The 22,633-nt window shown below is 40.0% G+C and overlaps 1 protein-coding gene across 2 annotated transcripts in view; it reads right to left on the bottom strand.

Moving 5' to 3' along the window:
• Nucleotides 1–22,633, bottom strand: part of SH3RF2 (SH3 domain containing ring finger 2) — a 115,146-nt gene that overhangs the window by 37,216 nt on the left and 55,297 nt on the right. For both annotated transcript variants that reach the window (XM_079145472.1, XM_079145471.1), the window contains exons 3-5: nt 21,583–21,852; nt 18,165–18,260; nt 11,143–11,466 (exon numbers count right to left, since the gene is read on the bottom strand). In XM_079145472.1, coding sequence (XP_079001598.1) covers nt 11,143–11,466; nt 18,165–18,260; nt 21,583–21,852 — 690 coding nt within the window. The remainder of the gene's footprint in view (nt 1–11,142; nt 11,467–18,164; nt 18,261–21,582; nt 21,853–22,633) is intronic.

Genomic DNA, 22,633 nt, shown 5'->3' on the forward strand with positions numbered 1-22,633 from the left:
AAACCAGTGAACACGTGGCCGTAGCGACTGGGAAGCCGAGGCTAGCCTGAGGGCGGTGATAAGGATGTAAACAAGGAGACTGGCACAGGCAGGCAGGGAAAGATTAGTCCAGCTGGCAGCAGCCCGTGGAAAAAGTGTTAACAGTTCAGTTATGGCACACATGCCAGGCAGAAGGTAGTGAGAAATGAGCCGTCTTTGAGCTCAGGGAATGCAAACGAGGGAGGGTGGGATTGAGAGAGAGAAGGGGAAGGGGGAGAGATCGATATTAAGGACTTGAGTTTTGGACTTCCCGACATATGTTGAGGACCTATGATGTGCAGGTGCGAGATCCAGTGAGATAATTTAAGGAGAGCTCCCTATGCAGCATCTTACACGTAGTAAACTCACAGAAAGTAGTAATTGATATTACAAAAGCATTGCAAATTAAAAAAAAATATTCAGGAGGAATGATAGATTTGGAATTGTCAGTATTTTAGATTCAGATGAAGTGATGTTCAAAATCATCAGGTGAAAGGCTGTTAGGGAGCTTCATAATGGATGGAGGAGGCTGCTGACATCTTAATCTGAGCAGATTTTAAAGCAAAGAGAGAAGCAATCGGGCATTTTGTGCCTCCTGATCTGTTACAATAAGAAGTACTTAAGTTTTAAGAGTGTCAAGGTAACAAGATGGGGAAATGATAGCCCTTTCAATAAATGGTGCTTAAGAAAGAAATAATTTGGATCCCTAACATCAAAACATATACAAAAATTAACTTTAGCTGCATCATAAACCTAAGAGCTAAAATTATAAAACTCTTAGAAGAAAAATAAGGTTGAATCTTTGTGAACTTGGATTAGGCAATAGTTTCTTAGACGTGTCAATTAAAGGACAAGGAGCAAAGGAAAGAATAAGTAAATCAGACATTCTCATAAATAAAAATCTGTGCTTTTAAAAGCACCACTAAGAAAGTGAAAAGGCAACCCACAGAATGGAGAACATTTCCAAGTTATATATCTGTCAAGAGACTTTATCTAGAACATGTAAGCAACCCTTACAACTCAATAATAAGATGGCAACCCAGTTGAAAAATGGGCAAAGGATAAAAATAAATGGTTCTCCAAAGAACATTTGTCCAATAAACTCATGAACAGGTGCTCAATGTCATTAGCCATCAGGGAAATGCAAGTTAAAACCACAATGAGATGCCACTGTACACTCACCAGGATGGTTATAATCAAAAGGACAGACGAGAAAACAACTGTTGGTGAAGAGATGGAGAAACTGGAACCCTTACACACTGTTGGTGGGAACGTAAAAGGGTGCAATAGCTTTGGAAAATAGTTGAAAGGTCCTCAAACAGTTAAATACAGAGTTACTATATGATTTAGAAATTCTACTCCTGGGTGTATACTCATAGATATGCCTACACAAAAGGAGACACAACCCAAATGTCCACCAGCTGATGAATGAATAAACCGCATCTGTTATATCCATTCAATGGAATGCTAGTTGGTCATGAAAAGGAATGAAGTACTAATACATGAGACAACAAATATGAACATTGAAACGTCATGCTAAGTAAAAGAAGTCAGCTACCAAGGATCAGATACTGTATGCTTTCTTTTATCTAAAATGTGTAGAATAGGTAGATTTAAAGAGACAGAAAGCAAATTAATGGTTGCCTAGGGCTGGGTTGGGGGAAAGTAGGGGATTTGAGAAATGATGTCTAAGAAGCATGAGGTCTCCTCGGGGTAATGAATATGTTTAAAATTGATTATGGTGATAGATGTTCAACCCTCTGAATATATTAAAAGCCATTGAATTGTACACTTAAAAACAAAACAAGAAGGATATGCTGTTATTTATAAGAGATTCTTGCCAAAGAAGCTGATCAAGCCTATAGATCTAACTTTTTTATAGATAGCATAAAAGAGAGAGGGGGCTGGGTGCAGTGGCGCACGCCTGTAATCCCAGTGGCTTGGGAAGCTGAGGCAGGAGGATCGAGAGTTCACAGCCAGCCTCAGCAACAGTGAGGCCCAAGCAACTCAGTGAGACCCTAAGCAACTCAGTGAGACCCTGTCTCTAAATAAAATACAAAATAGGGTTGGGAATATAGCCCAGTGGTTGAGTGCCTCTGAATTCAATCCCCAGTACCACCCTCTGCAAAGAGAGAGAGAGAGAGAGAGAGAGAGAGAGAGAGAGAGAGAGAGAGAGAGAGAGAGAGAGAGAGAGAGAGAGAGAGAGAAAGACTTTAATAATACTGTAAAGATGCAACTGGCCATATCCAAAATGTGAAGATTCAACAGGACAAATGAGTTGGTTTCATTTTGATTTTCTGATGCTGGGGATTGAATCCAGGGCCTCATGCATGCTAGGCAAGTGCTCTACCAGTGAGCTACATTCTCAACCCTTTTAAATTTTGACTCAGGGTCTTCCTAAGTTGCCCAGGCTGGTCTTAAACTTGTGATCCTCCTGCCTCAGCCTCCAGAGTAGCTGGCATTGCAGGTATGTGCCACTGTGCCCAGCAAGAATTTGGTCTGTTAAACATACATATTGCAGGGGATAAAGGAGTGATGGTGAATATATAGAATCTTAAGAAATGTATAGAAATTTAAGACACATATTGATCCAATGCAAGGAGATTATCTCATTTGGATCCCATTTGAACAGATCAATTGTAAAAACATTTACAAGGCAAATATGGAAATTTGAACACTTCATATTCAATGTTTTAAAGAAAATTTTGTTCATTTTTTAAACATGTGATAATGGCATCATAATTATGTTAAAATATTTTAAAGAGATATTTGTGGAAATGTTTGTGGATTATCTGATGTCTGGACTTTGCTTTAAAATAACCCCATGGGCAAGCAGGCAAATGAGGGGATACACATGGAGTAATACAGGGTTTATTCAAGAGTGGATGATTGCTGAATCTGTGTAAAGAGTCCTGAGGGTAATTACTTTTATTCTATCAACTGACATATAAAATTTTCATTGTAAAAAGTTAAAATATGTACAAGAGAGAGATTGAAGAGCAGTCTAGCAACTGATGGCTAAGAAATTTTTGTTTCCTAGAAAAGTAAAAATAGCATAGAAGTGGAAGCCAAAGATTTTATATCTATTTTCCACCTTTCAATTTTACCAATCTCCCTGGAAGGGGTTATTTCCCTTTTTTTTTTTTTTTGATGGGAAACTGAAGCTCAGGATGGTGACTCATTCCTTCAAAGCCCTACCATTGGGATGGGAAGAGGTGTCTGTGTCCAAGGCTCGTGTGGCTTCTTTTCCACAAGACTGATCTCTAGATGGCTCGTGATAGTTTTTTTCCCAGGGGGCTCTCTGGTTCTTTCTTGCTCTTAGATGTTTGCCAGTGAACACCTGCTAAGCCATTTGCTGATAATTTATGAGAACAGTTTAAGGGTCTGCCTCTATCGAGGGCATACATTCTTGAAAATTTAACATATTTTAAATACCTATGAGGCCCCATGGACAGCACTTTGGGGCAGAAATAATGATGTGCAGCACAGAAGTTTGAAGGGAGATGTGTCCATTTAAAGCAGTCTCTCCCACTCTTTTCTGACCGAATTCTTTGAGATTATTCAGTCTTAGAGCGATCTGAAACATTATTTGTGATGAAAATTTTGAAATGATAGGAATTTATATTGGGAGATATTCATATAAGAATAGAAGTATAGGATTAACTTATCTTTGTAAATTACCATAGGAGGATTACCTAAAGATCTTAAATATAATTTTTTACTGAGAGGGTGTCCAAGGGGGAAAATTATCTTAATTCCAAGTAAAAACCATCTTTCATAGCAGCCTTGAACCACCAAGTTGTGATGGGAGATCCCTACCAAAGATGGGGACAAAGGACCACCCCTAGAGAGGACCTGGACTTAGAATAGTTCAAGTTCCTAGAAACTACTTCATTCAGACTATTCCAAATACCAGGTTAAAAGGAAAATTAGTTCTGTCATCCCCAGAATTCCCTGTGGTACATGAGAGCTCATCTTCCCAGGAGCCTGGGGAAAATGCTCGGACTGGTCAATGTCATCCCGATATGGGATGGAAGAGGGTGGGAGGGAATTGCATCCCTTATACAGCATTTCCTCTCTCTCTTACCTTTTATTTTTGGGGTAATCAGAAACAAGAGGGGTTTGGGAACTTCACAGTACATAAGTGAATAAATCAGCACCCTTGCCCTTAAGAATTTTTCCATCTAGTGAGCATGGTGATAAGATACGTGGTACTTACAGTACAAAGAAGGGGATGCTATATGTTCTACCATATATTGATTACAACACAAGCATAAACATGAACACAGGGGAGAGACATTAATTCTTCTGGGGAGGGGTAGCCAGTGGAGCTTCCTTGAAGAAATGGTATGCATTCAGAGTTTGGTGTGTGGATTTGATTGCAACTCGTGAATGTGTGAAAAATAAATTCCAGGGGGAAATTTCATTTATTTGTTCAACAAACATTTGATCATTGCCCAGAGTAATGCAGGCATTGTGTTGGGCACAAGGGTAAAAAGCAACTACGTGGCCTAGTATAAACTCTGCCTAGAATGTTCAGTGAAAGCAACATTTTTGTGTGTGAATGTGTTCATGTGCATGTGTGCATGTGTGTGTATGTGTGTGCATGTATGTGTATGTGTGTGGAGCTGAGGATGCTGGAAGGTGGACTGTAGCCATGCTATGGAGGGTCTAGAGTGCCATATCAAGAACTCATTTAAGGGAGAGAACATAGGTCTGCCCTCAAAATCTGACTCTGTTTCTAGCTTTGAGCCTATGGGCAAGTTACTTAGCCTTCCTGTCTGAAAGTTTTCTCACTTGGTAAAATGGACCTACCGATGCCTATGAGGAGGAGCTGTGAGGATGGTCATAATGTTTGCAAACCATCTTTTAGGTACCACTCAATAAACAGCAGGTATTACTGCTTGTGTGGGTTATTGGGAACTATTGGTGGTTTGGAAAAGAGAAGTGGCTGAAAGAATTTGGGTTTTCAAGAAGTTATTAAGGAGCCCATGACTGGAAAAATGGAGAAGGGTAGGAGGGTTTGGGTGAGGGGAGGTGCCGTGGTTGAACATGGTTCTGGAACACCAGTGAGGAAGCTGTAGTGATTGTCTAGGCAAGAGATGAGGACAAAACTAAAGCAGTGGCATGAAATGGACAGAAGCAACAGTTATTTAGATGGCAAAGTGAGCTTGCTGTCGAGCTGGATGTGGGAGGTGAGGGAAAGATGGCCTCTGGTTGTGTAGCTGTTCCACTACTCTGGATCTGTGATATAGGAAGAGGGAGGCAGAAGGCGGGAGCTGGGTGGCTGGTAGTAGAGTAGGAAGGGGGAAGGGAGGAGGAGGGTATGCTGAGGAGCAGGATCCCTTTGGAAGCTCACAGTTACTGAAAACAAGAATGCCTCATTGTTCTGTGATCATGGGAGACAGGCTTAAGGAGGCTCCACATCTTGAACTGAGTCAATTTTAGAACAACTGGGGCAGGGCTGGGGGAGTCTTGTACTTGTGACTTCCCCTAAAGGGAAGGACTTCTTTTCTAACTCATATGTTGTGCAGTTTACTTTCTTTCTCCTTCTAAGGCACTCCTCAGTGTGGACCTACAGCGAATCTCCAGGACTCTCCCAAAGGTCAACTAAATTGGTGCCAATCCACCTGCTCAACTCCTCCACCTCAGTTTTCCATGAAACCTACGCAGCCTCTTCAGGTCTCACCCTGAATTGTTCTCCAGTGCAGTTGCTTTTAGTCCATAGTTGCAGTTCATCTTTGATGTTATTTCCTAATGTTCTACACAGACATGTCAGGTGGTTTCCCACAGGTAGGAAGACATAAAGACAATGGGAAAATAAAATTTCTTGCTCTGGCTTCTTTTTATGAGCAAGAAATATAGCAAACACAATTCTTTGGTGTTAAAGACTTTTTTTTCAGACAGGGTCTTACTGTATAACCCAGGTTGGTCTGAAACTCCAAAACTCAAGTGGTTCGCCCACCTTAACCTCCTGAATAGCTGCAACTACAGGGGTGCACCACCACACTCAGCATGTTTAAGTTTGAGGAAGATCCTAGACTTGTTTCTACCACAGGAGGAACATTAGGTCACTTAACTTGTATGATTTTAAAAAAAATGTCTTCTTACTCTCTAACCTCCCTGAGTCTAGTCAGAGGGGCGTATGTATGCTTTATGACTTCCTAAAAGAATTTTCCTGGACATTTTGCTCCATGCTCAAAGAAGGGGCTAATATTCAAATCCCTCTCTCAGGGATCATGAGACTGAACTTAACAAACTGTGCTCCTCTCTGCTTCCACAGCACTGCATATATTCCAGTTATACATGTATTTATTTGGGATCAGTCTTATCTAGTCCTTTCTTCCTTCCTTCCTTCCTTCCTTCCTTCCTTCCTTCCTTCCTTCCTTCCTTCCTTCCTTCCTTCCTTCCTTCCTTCCTTCCTTCTACTGGGGATTAAACCCAGGAGCACTTAGCCACTGAGCCACATCCCCAACCATTTTTACTTTTTTATTGTGAGACAGGATGTCTCTAAGTGGCTCAGAGCCTGGCTAAGTTGCCGAGGCTGGCTTTGAACTTGTGATTCTCCTGCCTCAGCCTCCCTAGCTACTGGGATTACAGGCATGCGCCACCATACCTACCTTGGGATCAGTGTGTTCTAACCTGCATTGCATCCCAACTTATACCTTTATTAACTTACTGTTCTCCAGATAAGGAAAAAAATCTTTAAAATTTAAACAAGTATTTAAAAATTTTCATACTTTTCTGTAAACAGAACACTAATATCACTTGTAAGATATCAGTTATCATCAAACGACATAATAAAAACACAATATTTATTCAACTTAGAAATGGGGCAATAGCTTGCCCAAAGCTCTAGGTCTGATGCCCCTCTTGTCTCTTTTCCTTAGAGGGAGATGATCAAGTGTTAGAGAGGTGTCAAAGGTCTTCATCCTTGGGTTACTAGTGTCTGAGTCTGCACCTCTTGAGTCTTTGTGGCTGCTGCCAGGCTCCTCCTCCCACTGTAGGAACTCCATGACTCCACTATAGTTAGTCATTTATTTATTTATTTATTTTTGGTACTGTGGATTGAACTCAGGGCACTCAACCACTGAGCCACATTCCCAGCCCTATTTTGTATTTTATTTAGAGACAGGATCTTGCTGAGTTGCTTAGCATCTCACTGTTGCTGAGGCTGGCTTTGAACTTGAGATCCTCCTGCTTCAGCCTCCAGAGCTTCTGGAATTACAGGAGTGTGCCACTGTGCCTGACAGCCTTTTATTTTTTATATCCCTGTTAGCAACAGCTTCTCTTTAGTGCCATTGCCACCACACACAATGAACGCTTGGACGGAGTTGGGTAGTTCCTCAAGGAACAAAGTGATGGCGAATGAAGACCTTCTTCAGGTGACAAAGACAGGGCAAATCTTTTACTGAAAAGCATGCTGGGAAGAGAATGCTGGAGAGTCATGAAGTTAAAAAGGGTCAAATGAAGACAACCAAGAAGAGGAGGCTGCAGACTTCTAGGATCAACTGCAGTGGCATAATGATGTTTCCTGATGTCATTCTTTGTTGACAGCACAGGGTAGTGCCAAGAGCTTATGTTCTAGATGTAGATGGTTCTAAGGTCAATCCAGACTCGTTACTAATGACAGGAATTCGCCTAAATCATTTTTCTTTGGGATCTTAAATTCCTTGCTGAGAAGTAGTTTAATATATTCTTACCACATTTTTAGGATAGAGAGCAGGACTTAGGATACTGGCAGCAAAAGAAGACTTAACTATCAGAGGATATCAATCAGCTATTTATCATCCATCCATCCATCCATCCATCCATCCATCCATCCATCCATCCATCCATCCATTTGTCCATCTCTCCATCCATCTCATGGTGACTTCAATAAAGTTTGAGATTATTATTAATGTCTTCTTGTTTTGGTAGTAGAATCCCTAGTAGTCACTACGGCTACTAGCACAGTGTAAACACTTAATGGATTTTGTTTGTGTGGTACTGGGGATTAAACCCAGGGTGCTCTACCACTGAGCTATATTCCCTAGACCTTTTTATGTTTTTTTATTTTGAGACAGGATCTTGCCAAGTTGCTAAACCTGGTCCCAGATTTGTGATCCTTCTGCCTCAGCTTCCTGAGTAGCTGGGATTATAGGTGTGCATACCATACTCATCTTAATGGATATTTATTGATTGAAATAGTTATACTGATCAGTGATCTTTCTACAGGAAATTCTTTCTCCAGTCTTCCCTAATGTTTAAGTCAGAAGTCTGGATTACTTGAATTATTGTGCACCTATTTGGGTCTAGGAACTGTGTGGGATGCTGGCATGGGAGAAGGAAGGGAACGTCATAAGTTAGACCCAACCACAGCTCCTGAGGATGTTAGAGAAAAAGGAAGCAGGGGAACTTGTCATTTGTTTAACGTTTCACTTATCTTTAGCTTGTTTTTGGCATTTTGACAACACCTGGATAAACATATATAAATATTTATAATCCACAACCATTTGAACTGAGAAAAGGCCATCAATACTGCACAGAGGTTCCTTGGGAATGGGATATGTGAAAGCCATATTTTCTAATTCTCACTACTTGTGAACACTAGAAAGGAATAATGCTTGTTTTGAATTCTACTTGGATTCTCCCAATCTGGTTCAGTTTCTCTGTAGATAAGGTATGTGGCCGGGAATATCTCTCCTCAGTGAGAATGGCCATTATCAAGAATACAAATAATGATAATTGCTGGTGAGGATGTGGGGAAAAATGTACAATAATAAATTGTTGGTGAGATTGTAAATTAGCACAATCACTTTGGAAAGGTTGGAGATTCCTCAAAGTTGTAGAAATGGAACCACCCTATGACAGCTATCCTACTCCTTATTATTTATTCAAAAAACTAAAATCAGCATGCTATAGAGATACATGCATACCAATGTTTATAGCAGCACAATTCATAATAGCCTAGTTATTGAACCAGCCCAGGTGCCCATCAATAGATGAATGGATAAAGAAAATGCTGTATGGAGTTCTACTCAGCCATAAAGAAGGCTAAAATTATGCCATTTGTGGGTAAATGGATGGAACTGGAGAATATTCTGCTAAGTGCAAAAAGCCAGACTCAGTAAGTCAAGGGTGGAATGTTTTCTCACATATGCAGAAGCTAGATAGAAAAAAGGAATTAACAAAAAAAAAAAAAAAAAAAAAAAAAAAAAAAAAGGTGATCTTGTAAAAATAGAAGGGAGATCAGGAAAGTAGAAATGGGGGACCAAGGAGGAGAGAGGAGAGGAGGGAAAGAAAAACTGGGGGATGAAGCTGACCAAATTATGCTATGTGCATGTATGAATATGCCTTCCAATTCATTATATATAACCGTAATGTACCAATTAAAAAATAAATGGAAAGAAGACCAATAGAGGAGAAGGGGATCGGGGGAGAGGGGAGGGGAGGGAAATATGGAATTGAAATGGAGAAAATATGTTCTATGCATCTATGAATATAACAAAATGAGCCCCACTATTATGTATAACTATAAAGCACTAAGATAAAAAAAAAATTAAAAATTATAAAAAGAATTTAAAAGGCACAGGGAAAATGACTCTTGCCTTCATCTTTTTCAGCCAACTCACAGTTGAGTGAGCTAGTTTATTTCTATCGAGTGTGGGCTGTACTTTATATATCTATATCTCTATATAAAGAATGGTTTCAAAATATTCTGTGACTCTTTGGCTTAATTGTGAGTCATCAGGCCCTTATGTGTGAGAGAGAGAGAAAGAAGGAGAGAGAGAAAGAGAGAGAGGTGTGGAAGAAGAACTTTGAGCACAAAGCATGTACGTACTAGTAAAACAGTGTTTGGAATGCTTGTGTAGGAAGTTTTATGACTTTTGATGCAAAGAGGGTGTACATAGAGGAGAGCATGTGGGTGTGTGCGTGCACATGTGTGTAGCACAGGTGGTGGGCAGAATCCCACAAGCGGCCAGCTTCTTAGCAATCCAGACAGTGGTATAAGATATAGAGTGGAGTAGGAAGTGATTGTTTTCCTTTCAGACCAGCACACAGGTCTTTGAGGAGCCCTTGACTCTCTTCTTCCTCCTTGTCTTGTTAAAAAGGGATTAGAGTCCAATTAAGTCACTTAATCCCAAGGTAGAAATTCATGTTTAAAAACAAGATTTACAGCTTCTTAAAAAAATTTATCGGTGCAAGTTGTGGTTTGTCCTTTCAAGTTGCCACCTGCGTGGTTCCAAAGAGTGTTTTCAGCTGAACACCCATCATGCAGTTCTTCTTAATTGCTTTGCTTCATACCTCTGCTCCTTCATCCTTTAAAGTGCCCTTCCACCTAAATAGCCAGATTCTGTTAGAAGTACTTCAGCTTCTGGATTGCCACAATGCACCTTAGCTTATCTCTCTTCAGTGGGCTACTCAGTGAGCAGGGTTAACAATAAAAATAGTATTAGGAGCTCGTGCTTACTGGGAGCTTGGTATGTGTCAGGAATCACAGTGCTAAGTACTTTACATGCATTATTTCATTAGGTGCATCATATGAAATCACCCAGGCTGGCTTCATGTGTATGAGACCCATGTGTATATCCAGGGCTATCACTTGGTTTAATGATCTGCTGTTGCCATCTTGAAATTTTTAATAAATTTTAAGCAAGGGACTTGACTTTTCATTTGGAATTGGGTCCCACAAACTTATGTGGTTAGTCCTGAGAACACTCAATAACTTACAAATATTTTGCATTCTTCCTGCGTGATATCTAATGCATTGCTAGAGGATGGGACAGGGACATAAGACAAAACCATCTCTGGAAAATGGGAGCCATCATCTCCTTGGAGAATTCTCTAGGGACAGGAGTCATTGGATTGCACTTAGCATGGCTAGAAAAGTTGTTTAAGCCCTCTGTGCCTCAGTTTCCTCATCTTTAAAATTGGGATAATAATAATACTACTTAAATCACAGGCTGTTCAAGGATGGAATGAGATCACATATACAGCTCCAATATGCAATACATATAATGTCAGTTAATATTCACGGATTATGGATGCTTGGCAAGTACTAAGCATCAAATATTACATGTGACATGGTGTGGATCGCTTGTCTACCTCCAAGTTACACCTTTCTCAGGGATTTATTCCTACCTGTCCTGCAGAGCTGGGAGGGAAGTCTGCCTTCTCCATGTGCTGGGTGATCACAGAGGGGTTGCTGGAGCTGATAAGTACTGGAGTGCTGATCTCCACCATCTGGCGCCCTGAAGGAGAATGGACCATCCGGTTGAGAGTGTTCAGGGCTGTTGTGATGGAGAACTGTCCTGGTGCCTTTCTCCTGGATCCTGGGCCCCTACGGAGGGTGGGTGTGTTGGCTGCTTTGCCTCTGGGCGATGAGGACACCAGGGACAGGTTTTTTGTGCGGGATGACTGATGCCCTTTGTTCTTCTCTAGCAGCTGTCTTGCGGTGAAGTTTGGCTGAAAAGACAGAAGGTTGGATGAGAAATTAATCTTTCTGATCTAATTGGTAGTTCCCATCTAAGCTAGTCTGATGCCTGGTCGGATGCCACCTCAGTCTTTGGTTCAGACGCCGCTCCTTACAGCTCCCATCTTTTATCAACACTTCCCAGTAACTTTGCTCTCAAGTTATTCTCACAGCTTTCCTGCAGAGTAGGTATTACTCTTTTACTGTGGTCCAAAGGGTTAAAAATGACCTACGATGCTCTTCCCCCATCCAGAGTATTCTTCCTTCACCCATGTCTCCCAGCTGCATTCAGCCTTCTGCACCTCTGGGTTCTCTTGCCGTCTTCGTCCTCTCCAAATCCCAGCTGGGTAGGCAGCTCACCCTTACCAAGCTTAGCAGCTGCTGTGCTTCCCATCAGTACGTTTTTCATTCCATATTGTAGCAGTTTACTTGCCTTTCTCCCACTGACCTGTCACCCTTCGGAGGACAAGGATCTCATATATATTATTCTGTCTTGCATCCTAGAGTGACTGCTTAGTGAGTATTTGTGGAGGAATGAAGTTGCTCAAGTTCAGCCATGTGACAAATGTTTGAACCACAAGGTAAATGAATTTGGGATCCTGATTTCTTATGCTGATTGTCTTTTACTACTTCCTCTAAACACTTTCATCCCTTCACTTTCTCCCTTGTTCTATACCTCTCAGTCAGCAGTGTGCTGGTAGATCACCTCACACACACACACAGAAAGAGCCACTATCTGCAGAGTTTACCAACCTGCTGGCTAACAAAATTTCTGGAAATGTAATAACTGGCTTTGTTGATGTGTTTGTTTGTTTGTTTTTGGTCTAGTACCAGCCAGCTCCAGCACACTGAATTACCCTCTGCCTTCTCTGCTCTATTGGTAAATTCCCACAAATATCTTTTGAGTACTCGAGTAACTCACTGAGAACCCTTGTGGGTTTATTTTCTTTGGAAATTTGAAATAGGTTCATAAGACAAGGTTCATATTTATTAACTGAAATTTTAGGATGATTACCTAAATTTCCTTTCTAATAATTGTCACCTGTTGTTTTCTAAAAATCACATGTATCATTCTAATTTAGAAACTCAACTATAGGGGTCAGAAAAAATTTTTCCATTGATGAACGTTTAAAAAGACACTTTGTAGAGGACTAAATAACTTGGAGAGAAAAATTTAAAGAAGTAGTCCTCACCTCGAGAAGCTTTTCTACAGTGAAAAACTCATCAAATAGGGGGATTGGCCTTATTATGTCCACTTTAAAGATAAGAAAGCTGAGGTCTTGAAAGAGTTACACACATGACAGAGCCAGCATGTAAACTACTATAATAGCACACGTAATAAGTGCTCCAGTGCAACAGAACATGGTTGAGGGAAGCGGCTGTGGTAGATGGGGAGGTCAAGAGACACCCTCTGGGAAGGTGACATTAAAGCTGAGACAACAGATGATGAGAAGGAGGTGGCCATGTGAAAAGTGGGTAAGAACATTCTAGGCGGAAGAATTGTAAGCTAGTGGGAAAGTTCTAAAGAGGGAGGGAGCTTGGCGTGTTTGAGAAAAAGATAAGAGACTGAGAATGGAATGAAGCAGCCGAGGAGACGGCAGAGGAGGCCACAGAGGGAGGCAGGGGCCAGGTCACGAAGTTCCAATTTTGTGTTAAGTGTAATAGGAAGCCTTCGGCAAGATTTAGATAGAGGAGTGGTATGATCTGATTTATGCTTTTAAAAGCTCATGTTACAGTTTGGCATTTTCTTATAGTTAAACACATCCTTCGCATGTGACCCAGCAATGTCACTCTTAAGTAATTACTCAGGAGAAATAAAAACTTACGCTCTCTCTATGCAAATGTTCATAGCAGTTTTTTTTTTTTTTTTTTTTTTTGAGATGGGGTCTTGCTGCATGGCCAAAGCTAGCCTCTAACTTACCATCCTCTTTCCTTAAGCATGCAGAGTCAAGCAGCTTTAGTCATAGTTGTCCACCATAGGAACCAACCCCAAGGACTTTTAGCTATTGACATAAACCAACACTGATACATCTATACAGTAGAATACTGCTCAGCAATAAAAGCATGAACTACTGATACATGAAACGACATGGATGAATCTCAAACGCTTTATGCAGTGATAGAAGGCAGACTCAAAAAGTTACATTCTTTATGATCCATTTTATATGACATTATGAAAAAAGAGAAATATAGGAACAGAAAATGGATTAGAGATTGCCAGGTGTTGAAAGTAAGGCAAGGAATTGACTATAAAGGGGCAGCAGGGGGGGTTCTTGGGGGGAAGTGTTGGAACTATTCTGTTTCTTGATTGTGATGTGGTTTTGCAAATAAGTGCATTTATTGAAACTTATAGAACTGGACACTGGAAAGAGAGAGCAAACTTTACTCTATAAATAAAATAAACAAAAAGCTCATTATGTTTATTATTCAGAAGTTCCAGAACAGAAGTAAGGAGACCAATTCAAAGTTACTGAAATTATTCAGGCAGGTTCTGATGGCAGCCTGGACTAGGGATAATGACTTTTCCCCAGACCACCTGTCCCTCCATGTTTCACCCAGTAAGAGGTCAATACACACTCTTTGAATTAAATGAGTAATATTCTTTACAGACATTCACAGCTATAATTAGTCATTTTTTTTTTCTGCTTTGACCTAATTGCTCTGCCCCCAGGTGAGTACCACCATTGGCTTTTCTATCACAATATTGACAAAGAGCCCCACGAGACTCTGCATCTGCCCGTCCTTTGCCAGTGTGATTAATAGCTCAGTTGGGAAAGGGCTGCAGGTCTCTTAGATTTGCACCCACTCATTTGAAACAATATCCTTGAGGTTCATTGAGCTGAGCAAGGTTCACATAACCCAGGCAGGCCCTGTTGGAGAAGTCCTGACAAGAATGGGCATAAGCTCAGTGTTTTCTTTACCACCTTTTATGCAGGTGCAAGTCAATAAATCAAATGACACACTAACAGGAAAAAATTCTTTATACAAAAAAAAAAAAAAAAAAACATCACCCTCATAAGAAAGCCTTTCTTCCTTCCAATTGCTTTGCAAAGCACTGGTAATTCAGAGCTTATTTAAAGAGTTCTCAGCAAGTGCTAGTCTTAATGAAATTACTGGAGTCAAAATTGAAGTACTGCTTTAAAAAGCTCAATTTAGATTTCAAGTAATTTTTGAAAAGCAGGTTCCCAGATTAGAGCAACCACTTGATTATCTTTTCCCCTCCTAGCAATTAGGAGAACAAATGAAGCAATGGCTAGTTTGATGATAATTTGGAGGGTTCTTGTAATCACTAATTTTGGAGGTAAAGTGGTAGGGAGAGTATCCAAATGAATAATCATTAAATGTAAAAGTTTTGGGAAAGGGGGGTTTCAGAAATGAGTGATAATGAATGAATGGTACCTTCCTACCCCAGAGCTATGAATGCAGGAGATCATGCAAAAATTTCCACGCTTTGTATGTGTCCCACTCCGTACTAATTGCAGCTGATCTCTGTCCATGGAGAGTTAACCACTGTCTCCCAAACATCATTATTGTTCCTATTCAGCAAAGGTTACTTGACCCAACAAATGACTCCGCACTGACCCAGGCACACGAATCAGAAAGTGAGGCAGCTCTTGACACCTCTTCTCTCCTGTCTTCCACTTCTGCAATCCCCATATATGGAGGGTTCTATCTGCTAAGAGGTCCTTGAATCTGTTCACTTGTTTCTTCTCTACTAGTCTAAGCCACGGTCCTCTGCTAACTGAGCCATGAAACTGCCTCCTAACTGATCTGTTTGTTTATTTGTTTTATTTCTCCCTCCTTTTCAAAATATTCTGCCCACTGCAGCCAGAGCAGCAGTCTTTAAGAAACATAAGTTCTGATGAAATCACTGCCTCACTTAAAACCTTTCAAGGCTACTATTAACCCTTGGGTCAAATCCATACTTCATATGATATGGCAACAGTGGATATTCACCAAGTTTTCTGTGTGTTCCCTTATACTTCTCAGCTGACTTGCAGCCAGGTGGACCTAAGTGACTATTTCAGGGCAATGGGCTAAGTGTGGGAGTATAAATGGGCAGTTCTGAGCTGAGGCATTCAATTGCTGGTACACAACTCACTCTTTTCTTCCTGTGGAAATGAGGAAGCCCACATATTCCAGATGGTGCAGTTTACAAGCTGGCCTAGACTTTTTCATCTGGGTTCCTGAGCGACTATGTGAGCTATCTTTTGATAAACATCATGGGTGAGAAATAACATTTTCTTTGTTAAGCTGGAGACTTCAGTGCTATTTATTACAGCAGCATGACCTAGTCCCTTCTGACTATATAGGATGGTTTACAAGGCCCTCTTTGATCTGCTTCCCATTTACTTCTAAGGCTTCAATTTTTGTTATTTTCTCACTCTTTAAGCTTCAGCTCTGGAATTCTCTTGGTCCCTTGGACACACAACACTTCCTCGTGTTGCAGGACTCTCGCACATGCTACCTCTGTTCCCCGCAACGCTCTGCCCTCCTAACTTACTTACCAAACTCTAATCATCTGTCAGATCTTGGCTTGTTGACTCCCTACCAAGGTAAGTTGCACATCCTAACCCATCGGAGTTTCCCCTACTTCACTCTTCACATCATTCATCACACTTCTAATTACCTGAATGTCCAACTCTATAGTCTCTGAGAGTGGGGGCCCATATCTGTCTTGTGTCTTTAGAACTTAGCACAGGACCCCACATAGTAGGCTCCCATTGAAAAATCAGTTGAATGATTGAATATGTGTTTTTTAGGACAGGGTCACACTGGATGGTTTGTTCTCTGAATTTTTTTTTTTCTGACCAGCTTTTTCATTCATTGACTTGTTGAGCAATTTCCTTCCTTCCTTCCTTCCTTCCTTCCTTCCTTCCTTCCTTCCTTCCTTCCTTCCTTCCTTCCTTCCTTCCTTCCTTCCTTCCTTCCCTCCCTCCCTCCCTCCTTTCTCTCTCTCTCTCTCTCTCTCACTCTCTCTCTCTCTCTCTCTCTCTTTCTTTTTCTCTCTGGGAGTTGGATCCAAGATTTTGCACATGCTCAGCAAGCTGATTTTTATTGATTTATTATTATTATTTTTACCGAATTCCTGTTCTGTTAGGCTAGCTTGTGAAGTACAACCAACACACCTGTCAGGTGTTCCAAGAGGAAAGAAACCACTGTGTTCAACTCATTGCTGAAATTTCATGGTGATTGTGGATTTCTAACTGAGCCTTATAAAATGAGTGAAATTTGAACTGTTGGAAAGTATTGGGTGGGTGTCTTCAGGGGGCCCCAGCAAGAGAAAAAAGCATTAGAAATGAGATTATCTTTTGGCAGACAGTAAAAAAAAAAAAACACAGTCTTTCTGGGCCCTTTCCCACCTGTCCCTTTGGTGTCTAATCAGTACTGAAGGCAGTACTGATTGAGTAGAGGTACAGAGAACCTTACAGGCCAGCCAGAGCTCTGGGAACCCCATCCACTCACAACCGGCTTTGACTTTTACAAGTGGAGGATTGGTCTCTTCTCCCAAACTATGCCTCTGTTCTGTTTTCACCCCACCCTACAAGAAGGGGAGACCGCACCTTTGTCTTCTTTCATAGCTCTCCAATACTTATTTTTAATGCTTATGCATAGTAAGCGCCCAATAAATGCAGCTAAACAATGAAACCTCTTTTTAAAAAATTTGTAGTGACTTGTTTCAAGCCAGGGTGAGGCTCATGTCTACTGGGGTCAGGGACTACAAGTTTTATTATTATTCTGGAGAAAGAGATAGATGGCCTAGCATGTTTCCTGTTTTTTTTTTTTTTTTTTTAAATAAATTAGCTTTAAAAAAATTCCACAGAGGTAATAAACTTATGCTCATTTCACAAGATTTTAGAAAATACAAACTGACAGAAGAAAATGAAAATCATGTGGAATCTCATCATCTACCTATTGCTACTATTAATAATTTGGTACATGTCCTTCTAGTGCCTTATCCATTTATATATATTTATAAAGCTAGTTTCACATCGTTCAACTTTTTTATTGTGGTAGAAAACACATATAAAATTTACTATATTAACCATCTTCAAGTGTACAATTTAGTAGTATTAAGCATATTCACAGTGTTATGAAGCAAATTTCCAGAACTTTTTCATTTCATGAATCTGAAACTCTGCACTCATTAAAATGTGTTTTTTAACTCAACAATAAATCATAAATTTTTCCATATCAAATACTCCTTGATATTAAATAGTATCACCCAACATTGTTTTTAATAGGCATATGCATTTCCAGCACTATAATTTTAAACATTAAATCCTTATCAGTGGATATATAGATTGTTTTTTCACTATTATACACAATGCTGTGATGAACATTTCTGCATCTTTTGTACATATGTCTTTGCATACTTATATAAATATTTCATTACAATAAGCTCTTAGATGTGGAACTGATAATTCAATGGGGGTGCATATTTTAAGATTCTTGGTATGAGTTTCTTAGAGTTTGGACATGAGAGATTTCACCAATTTACACTCTTGGCAGCAGAACAGAAAAGGTGCATTTCTCCACACTACTGCCAGAACTGGGTATTTTTAAAAGAAACTTTAGTTACTTCTGAAATAAACCTCCTGTCAAATAAGAATTGGTCTCAGCCATCACCAGGGGCACAAATATGTTTCTGAGTAAACTCAAATCACGTGTAGACTTGATACTCACGTACCTCTACAAACAAGATGGGAAAGATGCCTACTTTGTCTCCTAACTTGCCTTCTGCCCAGTTCTCATCCACTCGGCTGATCACAGTGATGACATCGTCCTGAAAGAGAAAGTCTTGCAGTCAGCATTTGCTCGCAGGTTTCAGGCAATAGAACTGCTTTTGCTGATCAGTTTGGAGTCTCAGATGGTGTGAGGGACAGGCATGTAGCTCTTGCATGATTCATCCAGGAAATCTTCCTGCTAAAATGCAACTTCCACATAAAGGGTAGTACTGAGGTCACCAAGACTACAAGAGGGGGTAGAAATAATTTGGAGGATCAATGGAATCTAATAGGAAAACTTTAAATGCTTGTAATTTCAATCACCAGCAGAATCCAGACTCGTCATTTAAATTAATCTGGAGATCAAGATGAAAGTTCATAGGAAGACATGCTTGGCAAAGGAAGAATGGATTTCATTCACTTGATGAAGACTTCCAAAACCTATTCACTTTAATTTATCAAACATAAAGCAGTTTTTAATTCAAATTTTTCTTATTATAAAAGATTATTTGTAAATTTGTAGAAACATTTGAAAATACAGATAAGCCAAATGAAAAAAAATTTCTACCACAATAAAGATATAACCACTGTTAACAGTTTGGTTGACATATTTTTTCCAGATTCTTTTTGTATCAAGATAAAATATATGGCAAGAGAATGGAGGAACTTTGGATTGTGTAGAGGGAAAAGGGGCAGTAGCCGGTGAGGGAAGGAAAGATAATAGACCGAGACAGACATTATTACCCTATTGTATATGTATGACTACATGAATGGTATGAATCTACATTGTGTACAATCATAGAAATGAAAAGTTGCACGCCAATTTGTACAATGAATCAAAATGCAGTCTGTAAAAATAAAGATTAAAAACTATGCAAAAAAGATAAAACATGTATCTATAAACATTCTTTTTTGTTTTTTATATAAATATTCTGATTTAAAATTTTTTCAAAAACATAGATACATGTGTTTAATAAAGGACATGAATTTTAGATGAAAATTTGGAAGAATTTTTATATTTTACCATGGCCATGAACTCCCCACCCCATTCAATTTGAGATCTAGAACCAGTACCCAGAAGGCTCCTTTGTGCCCTTTCCTACTCCTGAGCCAAAGGTATACACTATTCTGATGTCTAGTACTGTGAGTTCATTTTGCCTATTCTTGTATTTCATGAAGGACACAATGATATTTTTGAACTTAATGCCATACCAGGAGCACCTTTTCATGTACATATATGTTCATAAATCTAAGCCTGTATATTCATCTACTAAAGAATACACTGTCTGGGCTGGGTACAGTGTTGCACACCTGTAATTCCAGTGACTCCAGAGGCTGAGGAAAGAGGATCACAAACTCAAGGCCAATCTCAGTAACTAGGGGAGACCCTGAGCAACTTAGCAAGACCTTACCTCAAAATAAAATAAATAAATAAATAAAAAGGGCCGGGGGTGTGGCTTAGTGGTTAAGTGCCTCTGGGTTCAATCACTAGTACTAAAAAGAAAAAAAGAATATACTGTCGGGGCTGTCTGACCTGCTTCATGCTCCTAAGCAATTTAGATCAATCCAAATCTAAAATTCATTACTAAGTTAGGCCTTTTTTTTTCTTTCTTTGCCCTTCTTACAATTTTCAAGTACACATTTTCAAGTTATTATTTCTTTAATGGCTGACCACCCTAACAGACTAAACTTCACGAGAGCAAGGTCTGTGCCCATTTTATTCTGTTGTTCGCAGTACTGAACATGGTATCTCCCATTCAATAGGTATCCAATAGATATTTCTAGAATACATGCATGCATGAATGAATACATGAATGTGTGTCTAAAAATACAATTTACTGAGATAGAAAGCATGAAGGACAGAGCATCATTGTGAGGAAGGATCTTGAGTTTAATTTGGACATGCTGAGTTTAGGACGACCATAATACTTCCTAGTGGAGCCTCAGCATTCCACAGTCCTCCAGAATGGACCAAATCCTCTCTTTGGGCTCCTGGGTCATAATTTTCCACAAGTCTGTTTCTTCTATTAGACACAGCTCCATGAAGGTAGGGACATTGATTGATCACTTTTTCCCCAATGGCTGACTTGGCACCATGGATGGGCTCAAGACATGAGTGAGAGTGTGTGTGTGGAGTAAGTGTCCCTGTTTGCAAATTTCTGGAGAGGGTCAGGGAAGCAGATAGTGCTTCAGCTTATGTCTTCCTCTAGCTGTGTCCCCGGAGCTCAGTATCAAATCATGTCTGGCACAAAGTAAATACTCAATAAATGTTCATGGAATTGAACTGCCCTTTCCCCAACTGCAGTCTTAGTGTATATTTAGCAGTTTGGACTGTAGAATGACCTTCTTTAGGAGTCTCTTTCTGAGGTACCAAGAAAACGACGATGATCACTATTTGTAAATATGGAGGACAGCGAGGTCATCTAGTTGGAGGGACTGTGAAGCAACTGTCACGTATGGTAGTAGTGGAATACGGATACTTTACCAAACGAAAGACTTCTTGAGCTATTGTAGCAGCAATATATCTTGTACTTTTATTGATCTACTTATAAATAGAAAAGAATGAAAATAATTCCAACGTTGGCTTCTATGACAGAATTTGTGTATCAATGGAATAACAAACACTGAATACACAGGGTTGAAGTGGTCTAGATTTAGTAGAACCATCATTACTTGTAAAGGGTGGAGAAGCACATAGTGAAAAAAGGAGGTCAAAATATCTTGGGGTAGTTAATGTGCTTGGAAAACATATCTTGTAAGAGGTTATTTATGTATAAAGGTATGATTATGTTACTGTGTGTGTTCAGAGTGTTTTGAATATTATGTTTACAAGAAAATAGACAGTTGTAGGTAAGTGGAATTAGGTGACCATAACTTGGTCACCAGCAAGAATACCCTCACAGAGACATAACAAAGAGGTAGGCTATAGTTTTGTATAGCACATGATCAAACTGTAATTTTCTGTTCACAAGGTTAGTTCTTCCATTACTTTGTCATGAGGGCAGAAAATGCAACTTTTCCATGCTTCATCCCCAGTGCCTGCAAAGAATGATTGCTCAAAAGTGATTTCAGAATGAATCAATGTGTGAATACTTATTTTTGTAATGGCAATAGAAAAGGCTTAAAATTTTTTATTAGTAGATTTCTCTAGAGATTTCACTTCCATGCAGTTTGATTTACACACACACACACTTATGGTGTGCATATATATAAATATATATACATGCATATATTTGCACACATATTTTATATACACTTACATGTATATTCATGTATAAAATAAATATATTTTTAGAAATCAGCAAATATTAAGCAAATAGTTCTAGATTCTACAATAGTCTCTCTGGCATCCCCAAAGACTGTGGTGGCCAGCAGTCTTACCTTGAGGAAGGTCAGGCAATCCTGGTTCTCACTTTTATCCTTGTCTCGTAGGTCAAAGTTGTAGAGGGCCCTGCAGAGTGGGGGCGGCAGGGGCAGCTGCTTGATGACTTCCACGGAGCTGGCTGGGAAGACCCCGCTGATGCCATTGATCTCCCCCTGGTACCAATTCTCATCAAGCTGTCTCCGGAGGAGGATGACATCTCCCTTATTGAACCTCAGGTCACCAGGATTGTGCCCTCTGTAGTTGCATAAGGCCTTGGCTCGAGGTACCTGCAGGGGCACAGAAAATAACACGTATATAGCTTAGAGGCTGGAGGGACAGACGTAATAATATAAATAACTTCAAGGAAGCACATACTATGTGCTAATTGTGTGTGTGTGTGTGTGTGTGTGTGTGTGTGTGTGTGTATTGTCTCATTTAATCTAAGTACCCTTTAAGATAGACACTTATCACCCCTATTTATCAGAGATGGTGGTGACTGAGACACAGAGTGGTTTAGTAACTTGCATAAGGTGGCACAGCTAGGCAATGGCAGACATAGGATCTGAACTTGGGTGACCTGATTCTAGAGTCCTTGTTCTTTTTTTTGTGTGTGGAGGGATGAGGGTACCAGGGATTGAACTCTGGCACTCAGCCACTGATTCACATCCCCAGTCCTATTTTGCATTTTATTTAGAGACAGGATCTCACTGAGTTGTTTTTTGTGTCTCACTTTTGCTGAGGCTGTTTTTGAAATCTCTATCCTTCTGCCTCAGCCTCCTGAGCCTCTGGGATTACAGGTGTGCTCTATTGTGCCCAGAAAGTCCTTGTTCTTAATCACTATTTCAGGAACAATGTTGGGGGTTTCACTCACAAACTATGTGAACTTGAGTGAGTCAGCCAGGGACTCCTTATGGTCTACACTGATTTTGAATTCTGGCTCCACCCTCTTTCCTTTTGTGTGATTATGGTTATTAACTCTTCTAAAAACTGTATTCACTTTTTAATATGGGGTATTAATAGAATGCCTACCTCATTAAGGTTGTTGTGAGGAATAAAAATTATCCATAG

This window comes from Sciurus vulgaris (genome assembly GCF_902686455.1).
Source record: "Sciurus vulgaris genome assembly, chromosome: 6".
Lineage (NCBI taxonomy): Eukaryota > Metazoa > Chordata > Mammalia > Rodentia > Sciuridae > Sciurus > Sciurus vulgaris.